Below are 20,965 nucleotides of genomic sequence, written 5' to 3'. Positions count from 1 at the left end.
TATTTAGAGAAGCGGATACTCTTTTTCCTCCTTTAGTAAATCGATTGGGTGGGTGTGTGCATGTGTGTGTGTAAGAAGGCAGGCCCTGTGGACATTGCTAGTGGTTGAAACTAGAATAATAACAAAATGTAAGTTCTGCTTTTCTTTATGTCCTCAGCAAATGGGAAATAAAGCGCTGCCAGTGTTGTGGTTCCAGTGGCACACATTTAGCCTGCTCCTTATTACGGTCATGGGAGCAAAATTGGGAGTGTTTGGAATGTAGGGGTATTATCTACAATTCAGGTAATTTTTTTGTAATTTTGAATAAAGTTTTTATTCAAATGTATATGATTTAAAAGTTTTTACCTATATCTCTATTATGCTAACATGGAAATTTTAATCTGTAGGAGAGTTCCAAAAAGCCAAAAAACATGTATTACCCAACTCTAATAATGTGGGGATTACAGATTGTTTGTTGGAAGAGTCATCACCTAAATTACCCAGACAGTCACCTGGATCCCAGAGTAAAGATCTACTGAGGTATGTATTTTGAATTGGAGAAATACATAAAAATCTATTTGGAGAAAATTATGATAGGAAATGCCATATACATTTAGAATATTAGGGGATCATACAGTAGTCTAGAAGAGTGTTTTTCAACCTTCAGGACCCAGCGTTTGATCATGAAATCAATGCAACCAGCATTTTAAAGAAAATGAAATGTGATAGAATAGAATACAAAATACCAAAATGCATCATACTTGGGAAAAGTGTATCTATCCTAATTATTTTTTTGTGTACCGAGTACTGATGTAAAATATATTTTTTTATTATAGATCACTTTCAAGATAGTTTGAAAAACACTGATCTGGAAAATGTGCTTAAAATGTTATTTGATTATAGAGTAAGACAGGAAAGTAAAATATCAAGCATACCGTGTCACCTTATTAAAAGGAAAGAATCCTATTTAATATAGAAATTTTTTTTCTTTTTTCTTTTTTTTAGAAATAAACTCTCGCTCTGTTACCCAGGCTGGAGTACAGTGGCATGATCATGGCTCACTGCAGCCCCAACTTCCTGGGCACAAGTGATCCTCCCACCTGAGCCTACCAAGTGGCTGGAACTACAGATGCATGCCACCATGCTTGGCTAATTTTTAAATTTTTGTAGAGATGGACATCTTGCTATGTTGCCCAGGCTGGTCTTGAACTCCTGGTCTCAAGTGTCCTCCCACCTTTGCCTCCCAAAATGTTGGGATTACAGGTGTGAGCCACTATGCCCTGCCATTTTTTGATGTTATAATCATTGTTTGCCTGTTTACTGTCAATGTCAGGAGTCTAAATGTCAGCTCTTCCCTTTAGAAAGTTTAAGGCATACATACTATTATCAAATTAATTTCTGTTCCCATAAGACAAAATAGGCCGGGGCATCGTGGCTCACACCTGTAATCCCAGCACTTTGGGAGACCTAGGCGGGCGGATCCTGAGGTCAAGAGATCGAGAACATCCTGGCCAACATGGTGAAACCCCGTCTCTATTAAAAATACAAAAATTAGCTGGGCATAGTGTTGTGCATCTGTAGTCCCAGCTACTTGGGAGGCTGAGGCAGGAGAATCGCTTGAACGCGGGAGGCAGAGGTTGCAGTGAACCAAGGTCGTGCCACTGTACTCCAGCCTGGTGACAGAGCCGAGACTCTATCTCAAAAAAAAGGTAGCAAAATAAGAAGTTACTTTCAAAATCTTAAACGTTTAAATAAGATTGGAATTACATCTTTATAATGTCAGGATTTGTTCAGCTGTAGTTAAGATTTTTAAGTTTATATAGATTTGCAAAAGAGTTTTTAGAGCCTTGCTTTACCCAATAGGGAAGAAGTATAAAATTAGTCGCTAAGCATGATGAAATACTTTCTTGTTAAAAATGATTTCAGGTTGGGCGTGGTGACTCATACCTGTAATCCGAACAGTTTGGGAGGCTAAGGTGGGAGGATCATTTGAACCCTGGAGTTCAAAACCAGCCTGGGCAATATTATGAAACTCCGTCTCAACAAAAATAATAAGAAAATAGCCAGGTATGGTGGTGTGCACCTGTAGTCCTAGCTAGGCAAGAGGCTGAGGTGGGAGGATCATTTGAGCCCAGGAGTTGAAGCTGCAATGAGCTATGATCATGCCACTATACTCTCGCCTGAGTGACACAGCAAGACCTTGTCTCTAAAAAAACAGTTTCAAGTTTAAAACCTTAGAAGATAGTAAAGAGAATTTTTGTGAAAACATTTGATAACTGGATTTGCAGACAGGTAGAATATTAAGTACTCTTCAAAATGTGAAGAATATCTGTTTTACTATGCCACTTGTGTTAGCCCTACTGAAAAATCTGTTAAAAATATTGCTATAATACTTTTAAGTATCAAAATAGATGTTCACATTATTTTAAAATAATTTTAATATTTAGATTTCCAAAGATGTTACACCAGGGCAGCTTGACTCCTTGCTCCTGCTTTAACATGCAGTCATATTTAGAAGAATAGCATCAGCATTCCCCTGATCCAGGCAGGAGCAAGGAATCAACCTGCTATAAAAAAGGTATGTTTCTGAAGAATTATCTTACTTCCAAAGGACTTTGGCTTTTATTCAACATGAGTTAATGAAGAGAGGATCATATAAAAAAAGAAAAACATGGCCCACACTAGGGCACTGTAATGTCTTGGGGTGGGACGGATTCATACTTGGTATAGAAAATGATCCATGGGCATTGCCCAAAACAAGATTATTTTTGAGAACATTAATTCTAGTTACAGATGGAGAAACTGAGGGAAGGAGTGATTGAGCTGATTTATGTAGTCACTTGGATTGTTAAAACAGATTGCTGGGCTTCATGCCGACAGGTTCTGATTCTATAGATGCGCTGTAGGGCTCAATAATTTACATTTCTAACAAGTTCTTGGGTAATGCTACTGCTGCTGCTGCTGCTGGTCTGGGACCACACTTTGTGACTTACTGGTCTGGACTAAAAGGTACTATTTTAGGAATTGTGAATTCTGTTTATAGTATTAGCTCTACTGTTAATTATGACTTTATGATTTAAAATATATTGTGTAATCTCTCAAAGACATTTTCTTATATAATAAGCAGAGATTACATTTGCTTTTTTTAAAAAAAGGACATAGTAAATGTGAAGTAAACTATAATTAAGAAAGTTAATTATAGCCATTAGCCAGGAAGGTGAGAGTTTGAGCTTGCTTCATTCATTCATTCATTCATTCATTTATGAGACGGAGTTTCGCTCTTGTTGCCCAGGCTAGAGTGCAATGGCGTGATCTCAGCTCAACGCAACCTCCACTTCCCGGGTTCAAGCGATTCTCCTGCCTCAGCCTCCCGAGTAGCTGGGATTACAGGCATACGCCACCACGCCCAGCTTATTTTGTATTTTTAGTAGAGACAGGGTTTCTCCCTGTGGGTCATGCTGGTCTTGAACTCATGACCTCAGGTGATCCGCCCGCCTCTGCCTCCCAGAGTGCCGGGATTACAGGTATGAGCCACCGCGCCCGGCCTGAGATTCTGATGCTTAAACCAGAATTCACTGGTTGGTCAAATTTGAGATAATTATCTATCAACTTTCTTGTACATGATTCTAATTTGGTAAAAGATTGGGGTGAGGAATGAAGAATTTAAAACTAAGATTATCAAATAACTGTTTTTGGTTCTAGTAGCAGCCATTGTTACAATTTTGGGTGGGAGTTGGGGAAGAATATCCTATTAATCTTTTTTCCCCCCCGTCTTGTTTTATTGGCTGTATAACTGCTGTTTCACATAAAGTACTTTAAAGTACTTATCTCTATGTTTAAATTCATGTTTTATAGGCAAGGCAGCAAATTTAGAAGAAATGTATCAACACTATTAATAGAGTTAGGATTCCAAATTAAAAAAAAAACTAAAAGATTATATATCAACAAAGCCAATATCTGGAATAGTGCCTTAGATGCATTCAGAAATCGAAACTTTAATCCTTCATATGCAATTGAAGTAGCCTATGTTATTGAAAATGATAATTTTGGAAGTGAGCATCCTGGATCAAAGCAAGAATTTCTGAGTCTCTTAATGCAACATCTTGAGAACTCATCATTGTTTGAAGGGTCCTTGTCAAAGAACTTGTCTCTAAATTCTCAAGGTAATTATTTTATTTATTGTTGTATATACCAAATATCACATGTATAGAAAAAGAGAGAGATAGCTGGTTAGAATTGATATTTAATACCTGTGCTCTAAATATACTGTTCACTTTGTTAATAAACTACTGATAGAATCACAGGAAAGTGGGAATGGGGAGGAATAGTTTAAAAAGTAAATTTTGTGGTGAAACATTTTTTATTTAAGAATATACATTCTTTATAGCAATATTCTCCTTAAAATAATCCATAATTAAGTGTAACTTTATCTTCACTCTAATTTCATTTTAATAGAGTGGCCAAATGGGGATGATTATTTGAATTCTTCTTGTTTGTATATTTGGAATTTGCGGTTAACATAGGGTTTTTATAACAGAGTTTCCTGGTCCACATGTAACCAATTTTTCAGTATACTTTTGTTGGCAATTTTTTTTTTTTTGCACAATTATGTATATGATAGTTTTCTGTCTTTACTATTGATGAGAACTTAAGGTAATTATAACAGGCATCTCAAAACAGTGGGTAATTCTGGCATTCTCTTTTAGGGGCTTTTATACTACTGCTGCTGCAATAGGAAATTCGAAAGAAAATGAGAAGGCATTTAATTTCATTTGAATTTCCTACTATATTTTCTGTAAACATCCTAACCATTGCCTAAAGCATCATTTTTACTCTGTATAGTTCACACAGTTTAATTATAAACTCCCTTTAAAATAAAATGTAAAAATAAATAAAATCTTTCCAAATAGTAATGTTAACTCAAGGCAGCTTTGGTATGGTGGAGAGTATGTGAATTTAAATCACAGAATCTGAATTCAAGTTTGTACACATCTAGTTCTTTACATCCTTAATTACTTCATCTCTCGGGATCTCAGTTTCTTCATCTGTAAAATGTGACTATGAATATGTAGCTTGTAAGGTTATTACACAGGTATTGTTAATGTCACTTATTAATAAGTTGCTTTCAACAATTTAAAAATTAAGGAAAAATTTACTTGATTGTTTTGGCACATCAAAGTTGCTAATACATTTGAAATGACAATTTTAATTCAAGCTCTGACAGTAAGGTAAGACAGCATATACTGTTGGGAGTAAATTTGTGCCTTTGGGAAAGATTATTTAGTGGTATAGATCAAGAACCTTAAAAATGTTCCTATCCTTTGACCTACTAATACCATATGTAGGAATCCTAATCAAATAAATATAAACAAGAATATGTGAGTATGTTGACTGTAACATTATGGCTCATATAGTTAGAAATGTCACTTAGCCAGGATAGCCAGTAATAGGGGGATGGTTTGCATTATAGTACATCTCTAAGTTAGTCTAAATGCATTTATTTACTGTAGATTTGAGTAATTTTGAGTAGTATGATAAAAAGTTTACAATATAATAAGTGGATAAAGCATAAGTCAAACTGTTTTTATATTTATATACACAAAGAGGTACAAATACAGTCATTTGTCACTTAGTAACAGGGATATGTTCTGAGAAATGTGTCAGTACGCAATTTCATCATTGTGCAAAGATCATAAAGTGTACTTACGCAAACCTTGTTGGTGTAGCCTACTACACACCGAGGCTATATGGTAAAGCCTATTGGTTCTAGACTGCAAACCTATATAACATGTTACTGTACTGAATACTGTAGACAATTGTAACACAATGGTAAGTATATGTATATCTAAATATACAAAAGGTAATGCATTGTGCTATGACAGTATAACATCACTAGGTCATAGGAGTTTTTCAGCTTCATTATAATCTTAGGGACCACCTTAGTGTATTTGGTCATTCTTGACCACAACATCCTTATATGGTGCATGACTGTACACCAGAGTGTTTACAGTGGTTATTATGGTGGTAGGTTTATTGTGTTTTATGTTTTCTACAATAGATTTTTACTTTATATTCAGAAAAATGTGTCTTTTTTTATATTTTAGGTGAGATCTATATTTTCTACATAATGGTAGCTTCTAAGAATTATATTTAATGCTTAGATTTTTGGATTAATTTTTAATATATATTAAAAATGATAGTTATAATAATAGAAGTGTATTTGATATATTTTCATCTGTATTTACAGCTCTGAAAGAGAATCTTTACTATGAAGCTGGCAAAATGCTTGCCATTTCTTTAGTTCACGGTGGTCCTTCACCTGGTTTCTTTTCTAAAACCTTGTTTAACTGCCTTGTTTATGGACCAGAAAATACCCAGCCAATTTTAGATGATGTTTCAGACTTTGATGTGGCACAGATTATAATCAGGGTAAGAAATGTATCTGTTTATTAAAATGCACACTGCATTCTAGGTGTCTTTTAATGTAAATGACTGATCTGCAATAAAATAATAATATTATCTATGAAGGAGTTAGGGATTGTAAACATATATTTCTGTTTACCAGTGGAGTTCTGAACCAGTTAAAAGATAGTTTTAAAAGTCAGATGGCTGGAGATTAAAGTGCCAGGTTTAATGTTGGTAAAACCAGTTGGATAATGTGATTTTGGTCTGTGTTCAACATGGCTTGTGAATATGCCTCAGAAATACATGGATTTGCCTGCCTTGCTAGAGACAACGTGAGGCAGATTCCCTATTGCATGCTAGAAAGCAGATGAAAGTGCACGTCGATGCAGGCCGATGGATCTGAAGAGAAGAAGGATTTGGCCTACCAGTTAGAATACTTTTCCTTCCTTCTATAGGGAGGTATGAATGATAGATGGAGAGAAAGACCAGGCTGAATTTCTTCCAAAGGGAAACAAGTGGTAGGGATCGGGGAGGACTTAATGCATCTACCTAAAAATAGTTCATTTATTCAGCACTTATAATGGGTCCTGTACTAAACATGTCACATGTACAACACTCATTTATCATAATGCCATATAAGTGTCATTGCCAACATGTTACTGCTTTAAAAACTGAGACAATGTAAGCCATTTAACTTTTCTTCCTTAACCTCCCTCCTACTTAAGCATACTCTATCCATTGTCTGAATTAACAGACAGTGTTGTTTAATGATTAAAAGCATAGGCCTTAGCCAGGCGTGGTGGCATGTGCCAGTAATCCCAGCTACTCTGGAGGCTGAGTCACAAGAATAACTTGAACCCAGCAGACGGAGGTTACAGTGAGCCGAGCTCACACCACTGCACTCCAACCTGGGCAACAGAGGGAGACACTGTCTCAAAAAAAAAAAAAAAAAAAAGCATAGGCTCAGAAGTCAGATTTTACTTTGAATGCCAGCTCTTATAACTACTATATGTTGTGTCACTTTGGGCATATTAATCTTACTAAACCTCAGTTTCTAAATCACAGAGTAAGCACTATTGAAGTGTGAGTTGCTACAGTGTATTACAACAATTCTGTTTATTTGCCCTAAGACTGCTTATCCTAACATCATGTTTTAAATTGACCCTTTAATTCTTCGTTTTTCTTTTTGTGCCCTCTTTACTAAAATAAAGTATATTTAAGCTGCATTGTCTCTACTTCGTATTTTCTATTTATTTCTTGTAATCAGGCTTCTGTCCCTACCACCAGTCTCAAGTTAGCTAGTTCATAGTTTATATCCAGGGATCTAAATATCCATGTCCAAAGGCCTTTTCTAATTTTTCATCTGCTGTGACTTCTGCAATTACCACTTAGAATTTCTCTGCAATATTTTATTTAATATTGTACTTCCTCCTACTTCTGATGATTCTCTCTTCTTTAATGCTTCTTACTTCTTCTTACCCCTGAAACTTAGCATTTTTCAGTGTTGTCTTAACATTCCTCATTCTTTACTATTTGGAGAGCTTCTTCTCTCCTGTAATCTTTCTGAATGATTTACAGACCTGTATTTTTGAGCCCCGGACTTTTGTATACAGATAAGACCTGGGTCTTGCTAGCACACTGAGTCCAACATGTTTAAGATAAAAATAGTATTTTTCCTAGAATTTTTTGTTTGATTGTTTTTTTGTGGGGCTTTTTTGTTTTGTTTTTACCTGTTTGCCTTTTCTTTCCAAGAGATTTCTTACTTCCAAGCTGTCCTGGAGAGTCATTTTCGTACTCCTCCATTTTCCAGTTATATGTCAAGTCACCTGCCTCTAAGACTGACTTATTGTCAACCTTTCCTTCCTGTTTCTAGTGTGCCTGTTTTACGAAACTCAAATTTTCCCTAGGCTTAGACAATTAGAATCTGTTCTGATATTCTTATTTGGGATGATTCTTCCAAAAGTACAGTTTTGACCATATTGCTTTCTTCCTCAGGAATCCCCCAATGGCTTCTCATTGCCTGTTGAACAAAGTTGAAGTTCTTCATTAGGGCATTTAAGACTTTCACCTCTCTGCATGGCTTTGTCTACTCCAGTTTCTATACTTTTTATCCAGTGTTTGTTCATTTATTTAAGAAATACTATGTATTCTGTACTGTTTTGTTACTAAAGATAGAGTAGTGAAGCAAAGTGTCTACCTTGGAATTTACATTAAGAGAGAACACAGAAGATAAACGACAAATATAATATGCCATCACGTAGTAAAATGTATTATAATGCTAAATAAATAAAACAGAATATGGCTGGGCGCAGTGGCTCACGCCTGTAATCCCAACACTTTGGGAGAACAGGCGGGCGGATCACCGGGGTCAGGAGTTCGAGACCAGCCTGGCCAACATGGTGAAACCCCATCGTTACTAAAAATACAAAAAAATTAGCCGGGTGTGGTGGTGCGCGCCTATAGTCCCAGCTACTTGAAAGGCTCGCTTGAACCCGGGAGGCAGAGGTTGCAGTGAGCCGGGATCATGCCACTGCACTCCAGCATGGGCAACAGAGCGAGACTGCATCCCAAATAAATAAATATGTACGTAAATATATACATACATACAACAGAATAAAAGAGATAGATAAGTGTTGGAGTATATATAAGTTAGGTTTTAGGCTAAACTTCTGTATCTCATAGACCCAGAAAGACAGTGGCTCAAACAAGGCAGATGTTTACTGTTCGTAAAATCCATTGTCTAGATTTTAGGGTAAGAGTTGGCAAAAAATGGCCTGTAGGTCAAGTTCTGGCCTGTTGCCTGTTTGGTAAATAGTTACACTGGAATGCAACCATGCCCATTTGCTACTGATCTGACTGCTTTCACACTACAGTGGCAGAGTTGAGTAGCTGCAACAGATACCATATAGTTTGAAAAGCATAAAATGCTATGTGGCCCTTTATACAGATGGCCCTCTGTTTTCGAGATACAGTTGTGATTTACAAAACCATCTAAGGACGTGAGTTCCTTCCTCTCATTATCGTGTAACACTTAGCATTATTGTCTTCACGTGGTTGAAGCTTGCTCTTAAAGGAGAAAAGTGGAAGTTGAGAGCAGGGAAGTTTGACACGTTGTTTTTACTTATATCCCATTGAACAGTCATGTAGCCCCACCTAGCTGCAGCAAAAGTTTGGCTATGTGCCCAGCTGAAACTCAGGTTTCAGGGTTTGCAGGGATGAGGCAACATATACCCAATTATTACTCTGACAGGGTGTAAAGATAGTATTTTGAACAGAATAGTCATGAAAAACTTAGGAGATTTCAGCAGAGATTTTGAATGAATGAGAAGAAGTCATGTAAACCTCTAAGAATGTTTTAGGAAAAGTAAATTGCAAGTAAATTTTCTGTTAATGGATTGTTTCCTATTTTTAACTTTTTCCATCTGTACCTTTAAGAGCTAACCTGTATGAAAGTGTCTTGCACATAAATGGCCAAATATTTCTTTGTTTATGCTGTTCACCAAAATACTCTTGATAAAATTCTGTCCGTCTTTTAATTCTCAGCTGATATACTTTTTCATGAATTCTCAGGTCATCTTTCTTGCCTATCTAGTGCTAGGTAACTTTTCTCTTTTTTTTTTTCTTTTCTTTTTAAGAGATAAGGTCTCAGTCTGTCACCCAGGCTGGAGTACATTGGTGCAATCATAGCTCACTGAACCTCCAACTCCTGGGCTCAGAATCCTTCTACCTCATCTTCCCGAGTAGCTAGGACTACAGGTGTATACCACCCACACCAGGCCTTTTTTTTTTTTTTTTTTTTTTTTCTTTAGAGAGGGGGACTAGCTGTGTTGCCCAGGATGTTCTTGACCTTCTGGCTCAAGCAAGCCTCCCACCTCAGCCTCCCTAGTAGCTAGTCTTACCTAGTGCTATATAATTTTTCAGTGTCAGTTATTTCCTTTTTTATAGTTTCATGTAGTAAAGTGGCATTATACTCTGGATTTCTTGAAGGCAGAAATAGACAAATTTGTTGAACTGGATGATCAGACATTTATTCTAGAAGAATATTTCTTGGTTTACTTTCACTGCACCCATATGTACTAGAAATTTCAGTATAAATTAATAAGTATCATTTGAAATGTGCATGTCACTCAAAAGTAAATGGGTAAAGTGGCTGTATTTTCTCCTTCATTACAGATAAATACTGCAACAACTGTAGCTGACTTAAAGTCAATAATAAATGAATGCTATAACTACTTTGAGTTAATTGGATGTCTCAGACTTATAACGACATTAAGTGATAAATATATGTTAGTAAAAGACATACTTGTCTACCATGTAATTCAGAGAGTCCACACACCCTTTGAAAGGTAAGTTGTTTCTATTAGTATATGGCTCTTTCAAATTACATGTTTAAAGTGGTTAATTATCTTGTAATGTGAGATATATTTAGTAATAAGTGAGATGTTTTTCTCAGAAAAAAATTTAAATGCTATTTTTAAATAATAACTTAAGCCTTTTTAGGATGATTACTGTTCTGATCATTTAATAAGCATTGTGTAGGTCGGGCGTGGTGGCTCACTCATGCCTGTAATCCCAGCACTTTGGGAGGCTGGGGCAGCAGATCATTTGAGGTCAGGAGTTCGAGACCAGCCCGACCAACATGGTGAAACCCCGTCTCTACTAAAATACAAAAATTAGCCAGGCGTGGTGGTGGGTGCCTGTAATCTCAGCTACTTGGGAGGCTGAGGCAGGAGAATTGCTTGAGCCCAAGAGGCAGAGGTTGCAGTGAGCCAAGATCATGCCACTGCACTCCAGCCTGGGTGACAGAGCAAGATTCCCTCTCAAAAAAATTAAAAAAGAATTGTGTAAATGTATGATGCTTTCATAGAAATAACCACTACTTCAGATTATAATTTTTTTCTAAAAAATACTCCTTTTAAAACTCTTACCACATGAGCCAACTATTCTGTCTCTGTGCATTCATTTAATAACTATTTATTGAGTACCTTTTATCTGCTGGGTAATACATATATTGACCATTCTTTGATTAACAAAGTATATATGATTCCTGCTGTCCTTTAGTTTAGAACACTGGTCTAAGTTAGACAACTTATGTATCTCCTTACACTCTTACAATTTTTTTAAATAATGGAAATACACATATGAAAGTAGTCTGTAATCACCATCCAGATCTAACACTTATTAACCTGTGCCTGTCTTGTTCGTCTATCTATATCCTACCCTTGTTATTGACTCCAGTATTATTTTAAAGCTGATACCAGATATCATCTCAAACCTGATAAATTCATTTAAAAAAAGTAGTATCATTAATCCATAGATTTAAATATATTTGATATGTTTAAAATCTTTATAGTTCCTATTATTACTGAAGTTTATATGTCTTGGACCAGTATAAGTCTCTTTATATTATTGTTGTTTTTAATTCTTTTGATGTGAGCCTTAATGGTCTTTGTAAGCTTTTTTCGCTATATGGTATCACAAAGTATTTCAGACTCATTTTGTACATTTTAGCCTAACGAACCTTTGTTATTTTTAATGGGAAATGGGTAATTCACAACCACTGTCTGGATGCTAGAGATTCTTAGTTTTGCTGGGTTGGTCATGGTATCTAGGCCTTTTCATTGAACCCAAATTAGAAAATCAAGGGTTTTTAAATCTATTTTAATCTATTTTGTTTTTTTAAAATAATCAGACTTTTTTTAAAGATACATTATGAGCGTGTCCTGATAATTCTAACTCAGATTCCCTATTGCATGATTTTTACTTAACATTTTCTTTGTCCTGTGTTGAGAATTCCAGTTCTTAATGACACTGGAGAATTTGAGTATGAAGCAACTATTCATGTGATTTATTCCACATTTCATAACCAATAGTCTCAGAATAACAATACTAACATTATCAAATTGTTGTGCTTATAAGTCATTGGAATATTTTCTGTGTGGCTAAAAATTGAGCATAAATTGCATTTTCATTTTTTATTTTTAGTGATTTTTATTAACATTTCATTTTATTTTAAAATTATATAAAATGTTTTGTATAGTTCCAAAGTCAAATGTATAATAAGAATATATTGAAAGTATATTCAAAGAAGCATAGGTTTCATCCTTACTATGTCCACCATTCAACCCTTTATGAAGTAACCATTTTGGCAACTTTTTTATGGTTTATTCTTTTATTATTTGTTTTTCTTTTTAATGATAACAGATAAACATATGTGTGTTTTTAGTTCTTTTTATACTGCTATAACAATACCTGAGACTTGGTAATTTATAAAGAAAAGAAATTCATTTCTCACAGTTCTGGAGGCTGGGAAGTCCAAAGGCATAGTGCCAGTATCTGCTCAGCATCTGGTGAGAGCTGTCTTGCTGTGTCATAGCATTGTGGAAGAGCAAGTGAGCACTCAACCCATAGATGTGCCCTGGAAATCAGGCTGAACTCACCCTTTTATTCAGGAGCTCACTCCCACAATAATGATATTAATCCATTCATGAGGGCAGAGCCCTTGTGACCTAATCACCTCTTAAGGACCCTATCTCCCAATGCTGTAATACTGGCCATTAAATTTCAACATGAGTTTCAAAGGAGACATTGAAGCCATAACATTCTGCTCCTGGCACTCTAAAACTCATGTCCCACTCACATACAAAAGAGTATCTGAGGAGGTGAATAGGAAATTTAGAAAATCAGGCAAAAATGATATGTTTGTTCTTTGCTTATTAATGAAAATGTACATTTTAAAATATTCAGTTGTTACTTGCATTTCTTTTGTTAACCGTATATTTTTTGTTCATTTTCCCTATTGATCTTTCAGAAGAATTTTTATTCTTTGCATAAAATTAATTTTCTGTCATACAAAATATCTGTCTTTTTAGCAATACATGGGTTTTAAATTTTTATGTAATGAAGATTTATCACTCTTGGTACTATCTGGGAAACTTTATTTTTATAATTATTAGCTTTGAAGTGTAAAACACTTCAGATTTTGATGTCTTTCCTACTAATAAAAACTTGTTAGTTTTGAAACTATAAAGCCAAATAATGTAGTTACATAAAATATTCATTTGATATTAATGTATTTGCTTGTTATAGATTTGAAAGTATCATGTATAGTATATCTGTATCTTCTCTTTTTCCTCACATCTGAAAATGTGATTGTCTCCTGTGAGGGTTTTTTGGTTGTTTTTTAAAAATCATTAGCTGTTTTGAAAAAATGCCAGATAAATTAGCTGGAAATATCCCCTAATATAATACCAAACACACATGTATGAATGTTGGCTCATTATTTTTCTTCTCTTAAGTTTTAAGCAGGGTCTGAAAACCCTTGGTGTTTTGGAGAAAATTCAGGCTTATCCAGAAGCATTTTGTAGCATCCTGTGTCACAAACCTGAGAGTCTTTCTGCAAAAATCCTTAATGAGCTTTTTACAGTACACACATTACCTGATGTAAAAGCTTTGGGGTTTTGGAACAGTTACTTACAGGCTGTTGAAGGTATGTGGATATTTTATTTTACTTTTAACGATATCAATATTTGTTTCAGCATATTTGTTGGGGGTTTTGTGTGTGTATGTTTTGCCTTTTGGTATTAAGATGCTAACTTCATATTTACAAAAGAAAGTTATTTCAAAGCAAGTTTATATGACTGAGTTAAAAATGATGAGAAAAGGTTACAGAGTAAATTTATATTTTGTGATTTTTTTCTCTAGATAAGTTGAGGTGAACGGCATTCTTTCTAGAAAACATTATTGTCACCGCATAGAACAGTCTTAATCCTAATAATCTATTTCATCATTTTCAATTTGAAGTTAAACTAAATTATTCTTCATCCACTGGTCAGGGCTGTAACAATGATATTTATCATTGAGCATTAGCAGTGTAAAATCGTTCTGCCTGATAGAGTGGAGAAGAAGTTAACTTATAGTTGAAATTTTGTTTAGCTAGTTTTTTGGTTTTTTACCATTTAGTTTTTCTGTCTGTATTTGTTATATACAATAAGTAGTTGTACTAAATGATTGTATTAGTCCTTCTACTTTGAGATTCATTTATGTACTGTTTGCCAGTTACTACACCTGACTTTGTGATTTAGTTTGCCCAAAACAAATGTGGGAGTCTATGCCTTTCAGTATTCCAAGTCTATTTGGAGAAAAATCTATGATGATAGCAATATATAACATGGATTTACTTTTGTTTCTTTTTCTCTTTTATTGGTAAATTTTTTCAGATGGTAAATCTACAACAACAATGGAAGACATTCTTATTTTTGCAACTGGTTGCAGTTCCATTCCTCCAGCTGGATTTAAACCCACTCCTTCAATTGAGTGTCTGCATGTGGATTTTCCTGTTGGAAACAAGTGTAATAACTGTTTAGCAATTCCCATCACCAATACATATAAAGAGTTTCAAGAAAATATGGACTTCACTATAAGAAATACTCTAAGACTAGAAAAGGAAGAAAGTTCTCATTACATTGGACATTAAAATGTTTCCTTGAACAAAGAGAAGCTTCTTTAAAAGCTGCTATTGACAACTCTCTTTTATTTCACTAACCTTTTCATCATCACTTTGAACAAACTGGTTAGCTTCTTGGCCTAATAAAATTTATGATACGAATATAAAGGAATATTATAGCCACTTAGGCTAAAAAAAATTTTTTTTTGTTAAAGCATACTAGTCAAAATAGGTGATAATTTCTCATTTTCTTGATATACATACTTCATAAACCTCAATATAAATACTCTCAGAATGGTTGTATGGATTTTATTTAGGTATGGTAGCATGGTTAATAAAAGTAAAAACTGTTTTACTCACATTTTTTGTAAATTAGGATTACATATAGAATGCCACAATTTTTCGGCCAGGCGCGGTGGCTCACGCTTGTAATCCCAGCACTTTGGGAGGCCAAGGTGGGTGGATCACGAGGTCAGGAGATCGAGACCATGGTGAAACCCCATCTCTACTAAAAATACAAAAAAAAAAAATTAGCCAGGCGTGGTGGTGGGCGCCTGTAGTCCCAGCTACTCGGAGAGGCTGAGGCAGGAGAGTGGCGTGAACCCAGGAGGCAGAGCTTGCAGTGAGCCGAGATTGCACCACTGCACTCCAGCCTGGGCGACAGAGTGAGACTCCGTCTCAAAAAAAAAAAAAAAAAGAATGCCACAATTTTTCTAGGTTTATTCAATTTTCAAATTATTCCTCATTTTATTTTAAAGCATTAAATAGAAAAGCTAATTGGTTAAATTTTGTTATATAAATCAGAGGCATATATTCTGGGATTTGTGTTACTATGCATACTTTTCTAGGATGTCACCAAATTAGTTGTTTAAAATGTTTTTAGATTACTGATTTATATTAAGATGACCCACACTGCAATTAGATTATGCTTAGTGGGAAGTATTATATAAAAAGCAGAATTAAGCTGGGCACATGTGCCTGTAATCTCAGTTATAAGGGAGGCTGAGGTGGGAGAATTGAGATGCTCAGCCAGCCTGGGCAATGTAGCGAGACTCCATCTCAAAAAAAAAAAAAAAAAAAAAAAAGCAGAATTGCACAAATTTTCTGGAATCTATGGACAATCCATGAGCTTAAACACTTTTGAGGTGGATAACATTTAGTTGAAAATACCTAAGAAAGTGTGTCTTTTTTAAAGCCTTGGCTTTAATCATGGGAAATTGTTGTTGTTGTTTTTTGTATTCTATGTTTGGTATTCTATATGTCTGATCCATAATCATTTTAGGTATTTAAATGATCTCTGTGGATTGGTAGGTTTGGCCATTTGACCATTATTTATTATCAAGATGGTTGTATGCTAAGGTAAGTTGACGCCATAGCATTATACAGTTATCCTCATTGCTCTTGAATGATACCTGTTATATAAGCAATGTGTAAATAAAGTAAAAAGGATAGAATGAAAAACCCATTCTAATGTCACCACTCAGAGATAAGTACCGTGTTTCTGTGTATCCTTCTATAAACTCTTTACTTCTGTTTCCTTTATTTTTTAACTTTAATAATGCTACTAAAAGACAATACCTAAAAGTAACTGTACTAACAATGTGCTAACAATGTGAAAATATATAGTCCCATAGTCATGTCCCCATATTTATACTCCCACAAAAGAAAAAATTGGAAAACAAAGTCTGATGTCCTTAATCTATTATCATATTTAAATGATGTAATGGTTCAGTTTTCCATGAAAGTAAATCATTATGACAGGTAAATCATTATGGGAAGTAAAATGTTTTAACCATATTTTTCTTAATACACAAAGCAGGTGTCAGTTGTCGTATTCTCACCCTTCTTAAGAAAAATCATTAAATTATTGATATTTTTTAAGAAAAGTAACAGAATAGATTTGAAAGAGATAATATATCTCTTAATACCAAAGGAAAACTAAAACAATTCTAGTGTACTTTTCTTTGTTCCCTCATGTCTTTTTCAATCTGTACACTAACATACCTAGCAAATTAGTTTAACTTGAAATATTTAAGAACATTAAACAAGACATTTCTTTGGCTTTGGTTGAATTTTTTTGTCTTACCAATAGTAATTGAAAGATCAATTATCAGAGAGTTTGAATAGCTAATATCAACCCCAAACTCACCATACAGTTTTTATTCCAAATATGTTGATAAAAAGGTATTTGTTTCTTTATCCACCTTATTTTTATTACAGTTAAAAACCCATACAAACCAATAAAACCTAGTTAAAGCTATTTTCTGGTTTTTAGTTGTAATTAATTTCCCCTAGGATAGAAATTAAAGCTGATAAGTCACACACACACATACTTTGTTGGGGTGGGGGTGGCAGGTGGAGAGGCAGTGTACTTGGGTTAGCTACAATTAAAAACAGTATTTCAATTCCTCATTTGACTTATTTTATATATAGACAGGGCCTTAGTGATAAGATGGTGTAAATAATTTAGGATATTCATGTTTTAAAGTGAAGCATAAATATTTATTTTGCAAAATGTTTTCTAGTTTGAAGGATGTTCCATTATTAGGATTTTCAGATTAATCTGTATGGTCAAGGAATATCAGAGAAACCTGTAGGTTATTTATTTTCTGCAGTGTCATTTTGTCAAATGGTTGGTATTATAATTGTTCTTATTAATTTTATAACCAATGCATAATTCTTAGAGTCGATTTTTAAAAAGAATTATGCTATAAATCTTTATAAATGTGTATATATATTTCTTAAATATTGCAATTGCCTAAATGTTGTATATTTTAAGGCTGTTTTCTCTTGCTCTCAATGTTGAGGAAAACTATAAATTGATGTATAATGCATCTACTGTTAATGGTTTTGGTTAGTTTGATATTCATTGTTTTTAAACAGTTTCCAATATGGGAACTTTAACACCTTTTATACAGTTCTCTACTATTCAAGATATTCTTTAAAATATCTCACCAGAAACTTACAATTTTATACTTTGTAATTTTTCGTTTCTATAATTTGAGGAAGTGACTTTTTTTGTTTGGGTTAAGTAAAAAGCCTTTAATTGATTACCAGCATGAGAATTCACCTTGGTTTCTATTTTATGCATTTGTAAATTTTTCCCCTAATTATATGGAAGCTATTGGAACTTTTGTATTCAGTGCTAAATACTAAGTCAAGGGGAGTATATTAGGTAAGTTTTTTCAGTGACTGTGCCTTTAGCATTCAGTCATTATAAGAAAATGATCAGAACAAAATCATTACATTATAAACATGTAATTCTTTTATATAGTGATTATCATGTACTGCAGTTACTTTAAAATAAGCTATTAAACTAGTTTTTATGGTTCAAGTAATGCAATACAAAGTTTCCTGCTTCAAGTAATGCAATACAAAACATAACACATTTAATGATTAATTACTTGAATGTATATTATCTGTGGTTTAGGAAAATTTGGATTGTCTTGGAGAGACTCAGTTTTCAAGTTCTGATTTTGACCATTATCTTTTCTAATTCATAAACATATCCCATTACCTACACTATGCCAGTATTATGCTAGATGATCGTTTATATGTCAGCCTATTTCCCCCCCTTTTTAAAGACTGCCAGATTAACCAAAAAGCATGACATTTATAACAAGGTTTTATAAATAAATAAATGTGTTTATGCCACTAAAGGTAAACTGCCTATTTAAACTAAGTAATTTATTGGGATTTAACAAGATTAAGATTCTGACGAAACTGAAAGATACAAGATTCCTTTACTCTCCACATCTGAGAGCTCCTATAAGCAAGCAGTTAGTGTCTGACACCCAGGAACCTATAGAAATGAGGGAATCTATGTTAAAACTATGTATCCTCTAACGTAAAATAGCTTACCAGAATAAATTATTTAAGCCAAAAATATGGACTCAGATAAATGGCTATAGTAAATTAGGTTAATGAACAATCTGTAGCCATAGATTATTTTCAGTCTTTGATTCTAATGAAACAAATACCTTATTCAGTCTCAGCCTTACAAGGGCTATTTGTCTACGGTTGCTGTTCTTCTGTGGGGTGTATTTTTCTATAAATTTATTGCCCACACTCTGTGCACTCGGTCAGGAGTTTTTATCATTTCATATATATGCAGTGTACATCAATTTTAAAATTGTCTTAGTGGTTTTAACACGACTCAGTCTTGGGAGGGACTCTGTGATGGAACTGAAGTGGCTCAATGATGGATTTGCATTTGAAAGTGGAAGTACCCAAATGAGCAAAATTGGGCTCTCAGATATTTTATATTTCATAGACTGTAGAATGCAGTAGAACTTTCCCATAGGGCAGAAATAATTTGTTTAGTTGGAACACACCTGGATCGTTGAAGATTCCTTCAAAATATTAGTAATAGTACTGAAGAAACATACGTATTCCAGTTAATTTCTTAATGAATGTGCCAATTAGCTATAAAAATGAGATTACATAAATTTTTTTTTCTTTTTTGAGACAATCTCAGTCACCCAGGCTGCAGTGCAGTGGTGCGATCTCGGCTCACTGCATCCTCCGCCTCCCAGGTTCAAGCAGTTCTCCCTGCCTCAGCCTCCCCAGTAGCTGGGATTAAAGGTGCCCACCACCACGCCCGGCTAATTTTGTATTTTTAGTAGAGACCGGGTTTCACCATGTTGGCCAGGCTGGTCTCGAACTCTTGACCTCAGGTGATCTGCCCACCTCCACCTCCCAAAGTGCTGGGATTACAGGCGTGAGCCACCGCACCCTGCAGAGATTATGTAATTCTTAAAAGGTAAAGACTGTAGATTCAATGCTAGGATGTTTCCTAATAGCATTAAAAATAAGATAACCTGTTTTAAATGTCACAAAAATAAAGTTTTTATTAATGAAAAAAGCCAGTGTTTCACACTATAAAACAATTTTATATAATCGTTAGGCTAACCATTTCATTTATGTAATTTTGAAAGTTAAGCTTTTGAGGCACAGAGTGATTTCATTTCAGAATTTGGTCCAACTTCATAATGAAGTGTCATCAGTGAACTCTGGGGAAATGAGCTGTCATTGTGTATCCATTTTGGTCATACAGTAAAATCTATGGATTAAGTTAGAAATCATCTATCCCATAAATTTGGCGGTCACGTGGCTTCAAGTGTACATTAAACCGCCAGCACAAGACCAGCCTGGCCAACATGGTGAATCCCCATCTCTACAAAAAAAAAAAAAAAAAATTTAGCCAGGCATGGTGACTCCTGCCTATAATCCCAACTAGTGGGCACACTGATGTAGAAGGATAGTTTGGGAGGATCGCTTGAGTCCGGGAGGTCGAGACTACAGTGAGCCGAGATTCTGCCACTGCACTCCAGCCTGAGCGACAGACAGAGTGAGATACTATCTCAAAAACAAAACAACAAAAAACCAGCACATCAGCTTGGCCTGATGGTGTGCCCTTGTAGTCCCTAGCTACTTGGGAGACTGAAGCAGGAGCATCGTTTGACCGTCAGAATTTTGAGGCTGCAGTCATCCCGGATTGCGCACTCCAGCCTGGGCAACACACACCCACACACACCCCACTACTGCTTGACTTCCTTCCCACGGCAATGTGATTTTGCAATTACTACAAGGAAAGAGGAGAAATGCTAATTTCTCATTTTGTACCTCCCTGGATCCCGTGTCCATGCTGGCAGAACGTCACCATAAAGCTAGACCTTTTTTTTAAAGAGATGCGACTGAGAAATATGCCAGATTAGAGTAATGCTCCAATGCTTTCCGTTTCTCTGGAAAAAGGAGCAAAAGGAAGAGACTCCTGCTGCACTGAGAAACGAGAGCTAACGTTAAAATGTTGCCTGTGTTTCAGGAAGCTTTACTTCCGTCCTGTGGTCCTTGTACTCCTAGAGTATTATCACCCCTTAAGTGCTCTGTAAGCCACCAAGCCAACAGTTAAGTAATTAGGTTCTTAGCACTACACGCTCCTACCCTAACAGTTCAATTTAATGTTGCTACCATTTGAGAGAGTGTGGCTTGATTTGGTAGGATGAAAACTCTTAGTATTCGCCCAACATTATGGGCCACTGAGTTAACCTGCACCGGGTCTCCCAGTTCTACCGAGAGTGGAGGTCTTCCTGGAGGAGGTGGGGTCCGGCCCTCAGGAACACCCTTTGGCCCCGC

At 35.2% G+C, this 20,965-nt stretch overlaps 1 protein-coding gene across 7 annotated transcripts in view; it reads left to right on the top strand.

The window, feature by feature from the left end:
- The window catches only part of G2E3 (G2/M-phase specific E3 ubiquitin protein ligase), a 57,902-nt gene extending 42,711 nt beyond the window's left edge, over positions 1 to 15,191 (top strand). For all 7 annotated transcript variants that reach the window (XM_055291606.2, XM_055291608.2, XM_063645921.1 and 4 more), the window contains 7 exons: positions 158 to 282; positions 387 to 519; positions 3,835 to 4,142; positions 6,227 to 6,408; positions 10,558 to 10,730; positions 13,683 to 13,873; positions 14,604 to 15,191. In XM_055291606.2, coding sequence (XP_055147581.1) covers positions 158 to 282; positions 387 to 519; positions 3,835 to 4,142; positions 6,227 to 6,408; positions 10,558 to 10,730; positions 13,683 to 13,873; positions 14,604 to 14,860 — 1,369 coding nt within the window. In that variant the 3' untranslated portion in view covers positions 14,861 to 15,191. The remainder of the gene's footprint in view (positions 1 to 157; positions 283 to 386; positions 520 to 3,834; positions 4,143 to 6,226; positions 6,409 to 10,557; positions 10,731 to 13,682; positions 13,874 to 14,603) is intronic.
- The last annotated feature ends 5,774 nt before the right edge of the window (positions 15,192 to 20,965 follow it).

The sequence above is a fragment of the Symphalangus syndactylus genome, chromosome 9 (genome assembly GCF_028878055.3).
Source record: "Symphalangus syndactylus isolate Jambi chromosome 9, NHGRI_mSymSyn1-v2.1_pri, whole genome shotgun sequence".
NCBI lineage: Eukaryota > Metazoa > Chordata > Mammalia > Primates > Hylobatidae > Symphalangus > Symphalangus syndactylus.
Note: the sequence above shows the minus strand (reverse complement) of the source record. Positions and strands in the feature narration are given on the sequence as shown.